The sequence below is a fragment of the Falco cherrug genome, chromosome 11 (assembly GCF_023634085.1).
Source record: "Falco cherrug isolate bFalChe1 chromosome 11, bFalChe1.pri, whole genome shotgun sequence".
In the NCBI taxonomy this organism is placed as follows: domain Eukaryota; kingdom Metazoa; phylum Chordata; class Aves; order Falconiformes; family Falconidae; genus Falco; species Falco cherrug.
Genome location: NC_073707.1, coordinates 9,537,096 through 9,550,901, shown reverse-complemented (window position 1 = coordinate 9,550,901; position 13,806 = coordinate 9,537,096). Strand labels below are relative to the sequence as shown.

At 54.9% G+C, this 13,806-nt stretch overlaps 2 protein-coding genes across 3 annotated transcripts in view; both read left to right on the top strand.

Annotated features, from left to right (window-relative positions):
- Nucleotides 1-4,460, top strand: part of GPC1 (glypican 1) — a 222,283-nt gene extending 217,823 nt beyond the window's left edge. For both annotated transcript variants that reach the window (XM_014281931.3, XM_055723820.1), the window contains exon 9: nucleotides 137-4,460. In XM_014281931.3, coding sequence (XP_014137406.1) covers nucleotides 137-354 — 218 coding nt within the window. In that variant the 3' untranslated portion in view covers nucleotides 355-4,460. The remainder of the gene's footprint in view (nucleotides 1-136) is intronic.
- A 2,010-nt stretch (nucleotides 4,461-6,470) lies between these two features.
- DUSP28 (dual specificity phosphatase 28) lies at nucleotides 6,471-12,807 on the top strand. Its single transcript, XM_055723808.1, has 5 exons — nucleotides 6,471-7,870; nucleotides 7,971-8,124; nucleotides 8,228-8,751; nucleotides 9,206-11,714; nucleotides 12,633-12,807. Exons 4-5 carry the CDS (start codon nucleotides 11,367-11,369, stop codon nucleotides 12,765-12,767), a joined length of 483 nt encoding a protein of 160 aa, XP_055579783.1. The 5' UTR covers nucleotides 6,471-7,870; nucleotides 7,971-8,124; nucleotides 8,228-8,751; nucleotides 9,206-11,366; the 3' UTR covers nucleotides 12,768-12,807.
- Nucleotides 12,808-13,806: the final 999 nt, after the last annotated feature.

The window sequence follows — 13,806 nt, the reverse complement described above, 5'->3', positions numbered from 1 at the left end:
GGGGGCGCAGAGAGGAGGAGGTGGCCAGGGCAGGGCTGGTGGCCAGAACTCCCTGGGTGGCAGCAAGGGGAAGGCAGGGATGGCACCCACCATAGGGAAGGCAGTCGGGGCTCACCCCACGTTTGTCTCTGTGCAGGTGACGACATGAGTGGCTCCGGGAGTGGCGACAGCTGTCCTGATGACGTCTGTGGCAAGAGACTTTCTAAGAGCCCCAGCACCAGGCAGCCAGAAACGCACGCTATTCCTAAGCAGTCTGGACACGGCATCAATGGAGCCAGCAGCAGATCTTTGCCCTCTGCCTTCCTCCTCCTCCTCTCGGTGGCTTTCATCGCCGTGCAGCACTTGTGGCGGTAACTCACTAGCACAGCCAGGAAAGAGACTGCGGCCGAGGGCTTCACTTTGCCAAAACCAACCAACCAACCAACCAACCAACCAAAGGACATATTTAATTCACCTTGGCAAAAAAAAAAAAAAAAAAAAAAAAAAAATAGAGGGAGGAGAAAAAGGTTTCAGTTGTTTGCTATTTCTGGCAGTGCTCGAGCAGCTGTTTTCTTCTTTCTTGGTCTTTTCCCCAGTGCTGGGCCCTTCTTTCCGTACCTCATTGTTTTACTTTTGTTATTGCCACAAACTGGCTCTCGGGGCTGAAACGAGCCTTTGCAGAGGCTGCCGGGGGGAACCCGGCTGGCCCCTCCGAGGGCAGCTCTTCTGCTGCCCCCATGGAATATGCAATTGCCCTGATCCTGTTTCCCAGCCGCTGGCCAGAGCGCTGCTTCCCATACAGCTGCCGAAAGCAGGACGGTGCCGAGAGCAACGCCACGTCGTACCGCGGAGAGACCGAGAGCGTCAGCGCTGCTCAAGTGCTGCATTCAGGGGCTCTTTCGGGTTTTTCCTCTGTACTTCCCAGGCAGAGAGAGATGGCCCTTCGCTTCCAGCGGCGTGCGTAGGAGCGTGAGCAGGTTCGGTGGGTTGAACTGAAACGGTTTGGCAGTGGCTGTTGGACCCAAAAATGCAGAACTCCCTTTTTCTTTGGAAAGGTCACAAGTGGGTTTCTTGACTAGAGCTTGTAGCTGACGACAATTTGAAATGTAGGTCTCCTACATCTAAGTGACTGGGAATGAGTGTTAAGGGTTGGGGGTTGGGGTATTTTTTCTTTGCATGCTAGTTGGAAAGCCATTTTTTACCCAAGTAATAATGGTCCAATTTCTACCTGCAGTGCAGTACCGTCGTAGGTAACAGAGAGATGAAAATATGCACAGTGGGATTCTCCACTTGACAGACAGTTGTGCTGCCTCCTCCTCCTTTGGCCCCAGCTGTGGGTGGGAATCCCTTTTTTTTTTGGTAAATAAGAAAGACCAGGGACTTTTTACTAACTGGAGCATTGCAGCTGGTTGTGAGAGCTCACAGCTGGCACGTATGGCAGCGCCCCCGGGGCAGCTGCCCTGGGGCAGAGCAGGGCTGGTGGCCGTTAGCCCTGGGCACTGTCCCCACCCAGGAGATGGACTCAAGGTAGCATCTACCAGGGGGATGTGAGGATGGGACACGTTTCGTTTGGGATTTTTATTTTTCTTCTGGTGTTTGTTCCTGTTGCATTGTAGGTTTTTAAGTGAATCCCCACTTTCCATGTCCCTTCCCTACCCTCTGATGCGCCTTCCCTAACGGCTGCGGGGATGGGGTGAGACGGTGGGTCAGGCACCCGCCAGCAGCTCTGGTTTGGCTCAGGGAAGGGCCAGGCTCAGCCTCTGCTGCCCCGTCCCACCACACACCAGCCTCTGGGTCACACGGGTGGCTGCCCTGACCCCGAAACGCTTGGTGGGGTGGGCTCCGTACTGAGTTTTGAGACTGGGGGTGGTCAGCGACAGATATAAATACCCTCATGTAGCTGTAGGAGTGTCTGTGCTTATAGGGCTGTGTGCTTCAGGGCTTCCAGGAGGCTTCTGTACCTGGCAGGTACGGCAAGCATCGGCTGGAGCGTAGGTTTAGCAGATGTTATAGATACAGCGCAGCCACCGTGCCTGGTTGGGCCAAGAGCATGCCCAGCGCTTGGGCTTCGTTTGTACAGGGCTGGGTTTGAGTTTCAGATGTGTTTGTGCTGCGGGCGAGAGGGAGGGCAGAGGCGCATCTCTCTGCCTTACTGGTCTGCACAGCGAATGTCGGAGCATTTCCTCTCCTGCTAGAGGAGATGTGTCTTTGGGCTGAGCAAACATTATGGGGTTGGGGTTTGGCTTTTCAAAGAAAGGGGAAAAAAAATAAATTTAACATTAGCAGTTTCTAGAATGTGCAATTTAAGGGAAGATGAGAACATGAGCAAGGTAACGCTGAGAACTGGTACAGGCGGGCAGGGAGGAGCTTGTCACCTGCCCTCCCTGGGGCAGGGGTCCCACTTGGGGCCAGGTAACGATGCTGACGGTGCCTCAGACTAGGCAGAGATTTTAGGCCAACTTTGACTGGCTTCTCCAAGTCACAGCGACTAATGTTACTGACCTGGTATCCTTTCTGCCTTGTACTCACCTTCTTGTAAGGTTAAAACTGATCTAATCTGGTAGGGTTTCAGAAACGAAGGTCAGGATGCTGGACATTGGCTGAAGGATCCATCTAGACCCATCAGAACCCAGGAGTGGACAAATACAGGTCATGGATTTATACAGATTTATTTACTTCTAGAAATACGGCAAGTTCCATACTACTTTTACTGCTCTAAAGGGTTCCTGTCTTTTTTCTTTTTTTTTTTAACCCAGAGTTGCCAATACGAATGTAGCCTTCAGTTACAGAAATCCCCACAACCAGTCTGCAGAAACTTTATGTCCAAAGCAAAAGAACAGGGGGAGGGGACATTAAAACATCGTACCTTCTTCAAAAAAAATGGTTGGATTGGAGTTTTAACACATGGATGCTGAGGTCAATGTTTTGCTTTGCAGAATGGGAGACTGAACGGAAAGTCCTTGTCATTTCCATTCCTGTGCAGTTAGCATTTGCTGTCAGCCTGTCACCCTCAGAACCTTCTCACAGGCCCCAAGGGGAGCACACCTTAAATATGAAGCCAAGAATTTATTCATTGTCCAATTAATTTTTTAACAATTTAATAGCCCCAATTATTGATCCCGTTACCATAATAAAACCTGATAGTCCAGGGTTTTTTTTAATAAGGCAAAGCCTCAAGAATACAGTAGAAGCCCTTGGTGATGCCTCCCCCCTTGGCTGGGGTTGAGCTCCCACTTCGGTGTCCCTCTGGGCCCCAGGGGTGACCGCTCCAGCCCTCCTGGCACCGAGTTGGGGGCTGGACCAGCATCAGCGTCCACAGGCTGCGCGGGCGGGCGAGGGCAGTGCCGGGGGCTCTGCCCCCTCTTTCCCAGGAATCCCAAGATGTTGGAGCTGACGCTTCCTCCCGCCTCAGCCCCAGGTCCACTTGAGTTTATTTCGTATGCCTTTTCACACGGTCAGCCTGTGCTGCTGCTTTTTGTCGGTTCCTGGTTATTCATTTTTTTCTGTTCTCTTCATCGCGCTGAGGTGGTTCCCCTGACCCGCTACCACCGGGTGGCTCAGGGCTGCGCGTGGCCATGCCACCTTCCACGGGTGGCTCAGGGCTGTGCTCGGCCATGTCACCTTCCACCGGGGAGCCAAACTGGCCAGGTCCCCCCAGGGTATCGGCTCGTGTCGCTCTAAACTACAGCCCCCCTAAAGCAACCCGCGATTAACCCAGTGGCTGGACAGCCGCTGGCAGGGCTCAACAAGCTGAAGCCACCCCAGGTCCAGGCCAGCCCTGAGCCCATGCTCGGGCTGGCACAGAGCCTGGGGCCTTTCAGCGCTTATAAATGACATTTCCTGGGCCACTGCCCGCTCAGAAAGGGGACAGACGTGCCCAGCCCCGTGGCAGAGGCGGATGGAGGGCTGCCCTGGGCCGGGTACGCGAGTGGGGAGCTCTGGGAGGGGGGTGGCTGGGGAGGAATGTTTGCCTCCGTGTTACCAAGGTGGTGGTTCCTGGTGGTCTGGTTTGAAAAGGCCTTGAACTTCACAGGGATGCAGAGTGGGGTGGTGGTCTGGGAAAAAATATTGGCAAGGACCCCTGTCCCTGGAAAGGGGAGAACCAGAAATAGTGGATTTCCAAGTGTCTCTGTCTTTCAGCCTGCTCTTTTGTGCCATAATGTGTATGTTTTAACTAAGGGCGAGGGTCTCAAAAGGCTTTGAGAGTGCAGCTACTTATCATTTACAAATGACAAACTGCCTGTTGTTTTCCGGTGGGCTTGGTAGGGGCTAAGGTATAGCAAAATATCTAAAGTCCACCTCTGCTTTAAACAGATGCATTTCTATTTGCAGGAGTAAGAATTATTTCACTTATTGGCATAGCTGGACAGTTATCTATTTCTTTCTGTTACCAAGGTACTTGTAACTCTCTTGCACTGTTTATCTAAAGTTGAAATATGTTCTTTGAATCCTTGTATAAATAAAAAGGCTGGAGACTTAAATCTGTATTTACAGGGCAGTTTTATTTCTTCTGCATTTAAGCTGAGTTTGGAGTTTTCTTTCTTTTTCCTTGTTAAAGCACAGATGCAGGCCAGGTCAGGAGTCCCGAGGTATAAAATGATGCTTTCAGCCCCAGGGTTTGTAATGGGCCGATGCCAGTGTTGGTGATAGCGGTTTGCCTGTGTTCAGCCCCGTGCAGCCTGGAGGAACAGGTTGCATGGCTGTGATGTGCGTGGAAACAAGTTGAACCGGAGTTGAGTCAGCAAAGCAAGTATGCTGAATGTTCTCGTCCTCATACAGATGCCCAAAAAGTCATGGCATGATCGTACAAGGAATCAGAAGTATCCTCGGTATTTGTCATTAATAAGTGTTGTGCTGATTATTTACTGTGGTCTTGTAGTAGTGCAGCCGCTGGCAGGGTTAACAGCGTGTGGAGCAGACCGCTGGGCCGTGGCGGTGACGTGGATGTTTGATCCCGAGCACATGCTGGAGGCTGAAGTGATGCTGCAGAAAGGTTTGTGCTGCAGCCCTGCCCTGGCCACCGCAGCAGGGGAATGCAGGAGTCAAGGTGATGCGCTGAAAAGCTGCTCATGAAGTGTCTGACACAGGCTGGGTAATTGGAAACTGCTAAAAGCCATCTTAACTGCCTGGAAGCAAGTATCACTTAAATGTAATAAATTGAGTGATACCCTTGAGTGAGTAGGCATTTCTTTATTTTCCTGTCCTGCAGTTACAGCTATTGGCACCACATGCCCGCTTCTCTATAAATACAGACAAGTGTAGAAATTTTGGCCACCTCCTAGAACTTGTTTGCAGACTGGTCAGTCACCTCCTTTGCCTCCTCTGTGTCTAATTGTGATCTTAAATAATGGCCACTTGGAGCTGTGCGTGTATTAAAGCCGTTGGAAAACACTGCTGTGGGTTTGCGATGCTGCTGAACGCCGTGTGTTTGCAGGTTCCCCGCTAAGAACGTGCGTGGGGAAGGCGTGGGGGTGTGAGGGCTGAGCTGGCCGAGGCGATGGGGGCAGTTCCAGCGGTGCGTGGCGAGAGGACGGGCGAGAGCCAGCGTAGCCGGGGCTGCTCGTGCCAGCCGTTCCCACCCGTGCCCCCACCGGCAGCGGCACCAAGGCCTGAACACCCCCCCCCCCCCCCCAGCAAAATGCGGACTGAAGCATCACACCTTTTCTAGCCGGGCGATGCGTTTGACCGTCCTCTCGCAGAACAGGCGACTGGCTTGGCTGCCGGGAGATGGCGTTTGCGTTTAGCTGATCGTTAAGCGTGCACGTACCGCTAATTGCGCTGCGCCTGGTCCCTCTGCGCGGGGACAGGGACAGGGCAGGCGGTGGGAGGGGACAACCTTTCGGGCAAGAAGGACCGTCCTCAAGTCGGCTGCAGGCAGGCGGCTCGTAAGCATCCATAGCCTCCTAGCGAGGCAGTGATGTTTGGTGGTGCCGGTGTGACAATGCTGCTGCGGGCTGGTGGCACTGGGGCCCTCCCAGCTCGGTGCTGGGGCGAGCTGCCGGGGGCTGGTGAGCCCATTAAGTCCCAGCAGGCGTGTCTGGCAAATCCCAGCGTGAGCTGCCCATACGGATCGGTGGAGGGTTCGTGATGCCACGCAAAATAATCACGGTTTGGGTAACAAGCAGGCGTGAGGGGACACCCAGCGCAAGCGGCGCCTTGCGAAGGCAGCGGCGCTCTGCCCTTAGCCGTTGTCTTGCGGCGGGGTAAGCCCTCTAAACAGATGTTTGGGCTGCACTGACACACAGAAGCAAATAGCAAGTGCTCAGGGAGGAAAACAAAGCAGCGAAAGCCGTTTTTCTGCTGGTGAGAGGTGACGGTGCCCAGCAGGAACACCCCTGAGGAGGTGATGGGGAGCTGGCGCGGGACACAGGGCAGAGGGGCTCGCACGGAGCAGCCGGCTCAGCCCGGCTCGGTGCCCCTCGGCACTGGAAGCCTCCCCACCCTGGGGGGGCACACGGCAGCGCCTGGCCACCGCTGCTGGCACCGGGGGCGAGGGATGGAGCGCGGGGCGGGCGGGGGGGCAGAGCTGCCAGGGGGGTGGCGAAAGGGGGGAAGAGGCTGCGCTGCCCACCGAAACCACGGAGCGCAGCCCGGCAGCAGCAAAGGCAGTGGCCAGGCCCCCCCACACCAGCAGCTGAGACACGGGGAGGAGAGCGAGTCCCTCCAACAGGCTGTGCCGCATCTCCCGCTGCCCGGGGCATCAGCCCTACGCTTCAGGTGAAGAAAGGGGACAGCGGAAAACACTTCGTCATGATGCAATGGCAATTTAACTGTACAAATTAAGGCAACCACAGCCTAAACAAACTTGCTCCTTCCTTTACTTGCCACTTACAGATTCTTCCCAGTGATTTCCACACGGCCCATAGCAAGCTGGTCGCCCGTGGGGACTGCAGGGCTGCTGCAGGAAGGGGGGCTGCAGGCGGCCCCCCCCACTGGCAGGGAAGGCTGGGGAAGATGCTAGTGATGCTCGACTGGATTGCTGGGCTGCTTATGCAGCCTTCCCCATGGCAGAGGCTGGCAGCACTGCCACCCCCGCAGCAGCACCCGGCTCCCACCGTGGGGGCCTGGAAGATGTGGTACAGCACAGGCCAGGCAAAGCGCAGGGGACACGTGGAGCATCCCCCCAGGCAGACAGGTGTCAGGACCTGCCAAAGCAACACGGGGCCCCAGCGGCATCAGCCCCCCACCCCACAGCACCCCAGCCCCATCTGCTCTGTGGGGCTGCCCCTGGGGCCCTCAGGGCAGGGCTGAGCTCTCCACAGCCCCCTGCCATGGGGAAGCACCCGCCAGCCGGAGATGAGCAAGGATGGACTTCTGGGACATGGGCTGCGGCACTCATGGTGCTGCCCACCACCACCCAAGGTAAGGCTGTCCACAGGCCACAACCCACCGTCACTGCATCGCAGTGTCAGGACACCCCTACCAATCTCCCCATGCAGCCAAGCATCACGAGGGCGAGTCCTGGCGCTGTGCTGCTCTCCAGCATGTCTCCAGTTGGGCTGGGGGCAGCCGTGACCCTCCCTGTGCCACCACAGCACCAGTGGTGGTGAGCTGAAGAGCTGCTGCTGGTGGATGCAGATCATGGCCTGGCTTTCGCTTGCTTCCCAGCGGGAGCTGCCATCTGGGACACTGGCTGCCTATGCTCAACAGCAGCTCCAGCTGCGCAAGGTGGGCTCCTACCCTCCACCCCGTCTCTGACCTGGGGGGGGCTCAGGAATTGCTCCTGGGCCAGAGGCTGTCGTTACTTTTCCCCTCCCTGGGAAGCAGGGACCACATGCCAGGGCTCCTGGCCAAGTCCCGCACAGATGTGGTCCGTATCCCAGTCTCTGGAAGCCTCTTGGATGCACTGGGGCTGAGGGTGCTTCTGCCTGGGTCCAGCACAGCTTTCATGGTGAGTGCGAGGGCTTGGCAGCTCCTCTCCAAAGCTCTGGCAGGGCATCTTCAGTGCTTTCTCTCCAGCCCTTCCGTCTTTCTATTTCCTCTGCTTGCAGGGTGTCCAGATGCCCACCTTCCGCTCCCCCAACACCACCCCTGCAGGAGACCAGGCTGGGAAAGGTGACCTGACTGTGCAGGGACCAGTCTTCTCCCCAGCCAGGAACCTCACTGACATCTCCTGCCTGACAGACGACAAGGCATACATGCCAGGTAAGACCTGCAGGTAAAACCTTGCTGCCCTGGCCACTGCAGGGGGTGCAGGCTCCCCCGCCGCATGGACCGGGTGACTGAACATCTCATATCCCACCCCCAGGGTGGAGAGTAGTTCAAACATCTCCAAAGCAAACCTCCTGCTGTGGAGCGGGTCCAAAAATGGACCCTTTGTGTGTAATGGGTACAACAGCCAACTCTCCTAAAAACTGCTCGATGAGAAACAGGGCCCTTCACCGCTGGCTCCAGCCACAGCTCAGAACTGTCACCTGTAGTGACGCATCACCCAAGAGCCTTGGGACCACCAGCACTCGATCACAGCCTGCTGATGGGCAGCTGCAATAATGGACCCCATCGCTTCTGTGGTTTTCCAGGTGGGAAGTTCTGGAGCCCCTGTGGCACACTCAGATAGCTGTGGCCACTTTTATGTCTTTGAAGAGAGCGGTGGGGCACATCCAGGACACCATGTCCCTCTTCTTCTGCTGCATCGGGAAGGGAAAGACCAGCGTGCTCATCCTGAGGGACATAGGCATGACCCTCATTAAAGACCCATGACTGCAAATTAAATACTACCATGATTTTCTGGAAATGATGACAGAGGGCAGCCTGGAAGAAGCTCTGCTGAGCGTAAGAATTTCATTTTTCCTCCACTGCTCCTCACCCTCTGAGATCCCACCGCAGTGCTCCTGCCAGCACCACTCACTTTCAGCCAGCCAGGACCTGGGCAGCCCCTCGGGCTGGATGGGACCTGACCTCCAGTCCCACAAGCTCTTGCAGTGCTCAGTGCCTCAGCCACAGCAGGGATGCCCCAAAGCCTGAGCTTTCAGGTCAGCAAGAACCAGTCCCTGCTCAAGCATCCTTATTGCTGCCCTGACAGAAAAGATGGGTGGTTTATGATGTGGCATCACACCTTTGCTGGGCAGCTCGTTAGAAGGGTGGGCTAATGGTGATCACACAGCACTTGTGATGGTTTCAGAGAGGCAGTGTCATCTTGTGGCAGCGGGCAGCCAGCTGCCTTGGTCAGCGCAAGAGGTCACCTCCTCGGCATGGCCTCCCTCAGCCCTGTGCTCCTCTGCTGGAGGTCCCAGGGATGCTGGACTTGGTGATACCTCGTGCAACAGCCGCAGCTTCCCTGTCCTGCTCCAGTTGCATCACCGTCATCATCATCACCTTTCCAGGGTACGTGCATGCCCACAGCCCTCGGCTGACCTCGCTGGCAGCGGCTCAGGTCTGATCTGGCAGCGCTGGGCCTGCCTGCACAGGCAGATGCTGGGAATGCCGCCTTCAGAGCAGTTGCTCCCAGCACCCTCCCTGGCTGCTCTTGTGCCTACGTGTGGCATCAGCCAGGACCCACGGGAGAGGGGCTGTCAGCTGCACCCCTGGCACGCCGCCATGCCGTCAGGCAGGACTCACGGGCCACGCAGAGGAATTCAGGCAACGTTGCCCTTCCACCATGGCCTGGGCTGCTTTGCTTGGCAATGCCATTCCCTGGCGTCCTGGGGGTGCAGTGCGCTCTGCTTTGGAAACCGATGGCCTTCAGCACAGCCGAAATGGCTCTGACGAGTGCTGTGTGCTGCAAAGGGGCTGCCTTGCCTTGGATCACGCTGGTGCCTTCTCCTTGCACCCAGGTTTGAATGGGAGCATGTCCATGCACCGGTACGCAGGGACCCCTGCAAGGGCCCAAGAAAGGCCACTGATGTGGGCAGGAAGAAGAAAGAAGCAGCTCTGCCACCTCCCAGGTGGGAGGAGGGAGGCTGGGCAGTGGCTGGTGCCTTTCCACAGTGCGGGGAGCTGGTGTGTGCCCGGCCGATGGGGCACATCCCAGGCGGTGGCTGCAGAAAGGCTCCTCGCCTGACCTGCAGCAGCATGGCCCGGCGGTGGGGGTGTGCGGTGACACCGCTGAGCTGGGTGGCAGTCGGTGCCAGGGAGGGCCTAAAAAAAAAATCCCCCAAATTGTGGCTGCAGGAAAACCCAAGGGCCCCCTCACACTGCTGGGGCGGGCAGCATCAGGGCGATGCTCTCCTGCTGAGCTTTATCCTTTTCAGCTCCTGGGACCTGAACGTCCTGGGGCTGGCAAGAGCCTTTTGCCAGCCCTGGGCGAAGGAAGCAGTGGGGCAGAGAAGGGCAGCAGAGGCGCAGGAGACACAACTCTCTTGTGCTCATGCAGGGGAGTGTCTGCCTTGGCCCCAGAGCTGGCACCTCTCCGTCAGGCCCTTGTTGACCAAGTGGTGGCCGGTGTGCAGCAGGTGGGCTTCCCCTCCCTCCCTGGTGGAATAGAAGCTCACCCTCATCCCTCACAGCTGAGCCTTTGCTGTGGCACTGGGTCTCACACCATCCCTGATGTCCATGCCCTGCTGCTGTGATAGTCCAGGTCCATCTTTGTGCCAGCAGCAAATACCTGTCACAGGCTCTTTTTTTGCATCGTGACCGGAGAGAAAACTGTTTGAGATGCTCAGCCCCAGGCTCAGCCCACCAGCTGTGGCTGGTACCTGCCTCCGGCCCTGCAGCCACCGGCTGCTGCAGCGTTGCCTCGGCTGGGCCCTTGGCCCCATCCCCACCGGCCCCTCGCAGCTGGACCCCTGCCTGCGCTCCCTCTGCCCTGGCACCGCACCGGCAGTTCTACTGAAGGTTGGAAGGGTTAGTGGTACTGTACCTAGCTAGTCCGGGAAATCATCTTCTGGCTACGCAAAGGTTGCGTTTGTTGTGGGTGAGGGGCAGCAGCGTGACCTGGAGGTGATCAGCTCCACGTTGCATCGCTGCATCGGCACTGCCTCGCGCTGCAGCAGCAGCAGCAGCAGCAGCAGCAGCCGCAGCAGCAGCAGCAGCAGCAGCAGAAGCAGCCGCAGCAGCAGCAGCAGCAGCAGCCTTCCTGCAAGGGAGATGGGGGTGTTGGCTTCTTGTAAGGAGCTGCTGTGGGGACAGGGATGGTACAAATCCAATTGTTTTGCAAATGATCTGTGGGCTCTGAAAGTGTTTTTAGCTTTTTTTAAAGGCAGCTCTGAGGATCCCGCAGGCACTAGGACCTGCCTGAAGCCTTTACGACTGTGCAGCGGGGCTAAATATAGCCCAGCCCAGCTGGCTGCCAGGCAGCGCTCCCTACGCACTGCTGGGCGAAGCACCCCAATCCCCTCGGCACCCCGATCCCCCGGCACCCCAGCCCGTGCCGCAGCCCGGCCGCCACACAGAAGCAGCCAGCCAGGAGCCCGGCACTGGGGCCAGTGACAAGGTGGCCTCGGTGGCCGATGGTCCAGCTCTGCAAGGTCACGGCCTCGCTGCTCATCAGCAATGCCAGGGCGGCCTGCAACGAGGACCTGCTCACGCGAGAGGGAGTCACCTTCTGCGTTAATGTCACCAGGCAGCAGCCGTTCCCCAGGCTCCAGCGGGTCCGGGGCATACGGGTCCCGGTGTTCGATGACCCGGCCGAAGACCTGTACCGGTACTTCGAGCAGTGCAGCGATGCTATAGAAGAGGCTGTGAAGAGCGGTGGGAAGTGCTTGGTTTACTGTAAAAACGGCCGCAGCCGCTCAGCTGCCATTTGCACGGCTTATCTGATGAGACACCGAAAGCTGCCACTCAAGGACGCGTTTGAGGTATTGTACTTACGCCCAGCTTTATGTTTAGACAGCTTCTGGGTAAGAAATGCATTGCTTATTATGGGTAATGATGATTGCTCATAGAATTCTTGTGCTGCTCTCACCTGTTTATTAGCAGTTACACAGAGAGTCAATATTGGAATAAAAATTTCCTTGTAAGTTTTTTTCGCCCCCAACTCGGACAAATAAGCTTTCACTGTGAGGTTTCTGGGACGAGTGTCACCACGAATGCAAAATAGGCCGTAAGGACTGGTAGCATATCTGCAAAGTTGGTTGGCTTGTGAACATTTTCCCTGTGGTTTGCCTAGTCACAGTAAGTGATGTTAAAGACGAGACACAAAGAAAATGAGTGAAATGGATGCAGGTCCGTGCAAAAGTTGTTTTGCAGGATTTGCTTTTATCACAGCAAAGAAACATCACCAGTTAGGCCTGCTACGTAGCTGGGGATGAGCTGGCTACGGGCAGTAGTAGCTCCACTTTATTAGGATGCCCATGCAATACATATGGCTCGTGCTCTACGGTCTTTTAGTCGTCACCCACCCGGTAGGTGTACCACTGAGGTCTCTCATTTCGATAATACTGTTTTGCTCAGTACCAGACAGAGGCGGGCAGGTATGTGACCAAGTTTCACACGATCTGAAACGTGGGCGATGCCACCCCGCTTTGTGAGACAGTCACATTTCCCGTAAATCCAACAGCTCCTTTTCATGCCTTGCCCGCGAATCTGTTCTATAAGAGGGACCACATGCCAGGAGGCCTTAGCAAGTGCAGAGTGAGGTCAGCTCACCAAAATATCTGTTTATTATTCTGTAGCCAAATCAAAGCCAAAGTAAATCTTCTCAATAGTCTAAGAGGAAAATAATCCATCTGCACGATACCCACCCTCGCTCCTACAGTGTCTCTCCTTTCTCCTAGACTGTGAAGTCTGCCAGACCAGTAGCAGAACCCAATGCAGGATTTTGGTCTCAGCTGCAGAGATATGAAGAAGATTTGCAGATAGCAAAGCAGTCTGATCTGCTGAGCAAAGGACTTAAAAATAGCAATGTGTGAAGATGTTATAAAAGGAGTGAAGTGGCTTGCTGGAGATTTTTTTTAAAAAAAATAAGGTAATCACATCAAGTATCACCTATACATAAAACGCCTTACTCCCTGAAGTGAGCTGATGGTTCGCTGACTTTGTTCAGAGCGTTGCCATTGAAGGTGCTGGGAAAGGGAGAAGCAGCAGAAACAGAAAATGGTTGGAAGGACTGTAAACAAAGCAGCAAAAGGCATGGTATCTTCCACATTTATTTTCCCCTGAATGACACTGAATACGGTAACACTGTATCGAACAAATGAGTGAGTTACTGCATAGGGATTTGACTCTTTGTTTTCAATTAAACTTCTCCTGGTTTTTAATTAAACTTCTCAGTGACATCACTAGAAGATCTGATGCCAGACCAAGGAAGTTCTGAATTTCTCTCACCTACTGAATCATAATTCATGTTCATGAGCTGACACAACCGTTTGTGGGAAACTGACACTGGAACTGCTTTATCTCTGCTCAAGTTCTGAATTTTCCTTGTGGTCAACTAGACCAAAATACTGTCACAAAATTACCTAAAAATCCAGAGGACAGCACGTACAGATGATGGTAAGGAGTTCAGCTCCCACCAGGCAAGTTAAGTCCCTTCTCAGCTTCTGAAATTATTTTCCAAAATACCAAAGGAATTCTTTTAAAAACAGTAGTTGATGGTGGAGGGCAGAAGATGACACTAGCAATCTAAAAGTAACCCTAACTCCTAGCTTTACTTACTAAGCCTGACGAGATCTGTCAGTGGCCAATTCACGCCTTAATGTGTCAGTTTTACAAGTCAGCTGTATCTGCACGCAAGCAAGGTGGCGAAATCATTTCTGTAAAGACTGTTTGCAGGTTGCCCTGTGAAATTATCTATTGGGATATCAAGGAAGCTGCATGAAACTTCTAAATCAGGCTACAGTGATGTTTATCACAAGACATTAAAAGCAGAGAGAAGGTATTTTGTTGAACTGTATTAATACATTTGTAATTTAAAAGGGACAAGTTACGAAACCTGTGAACCTGCAGTGT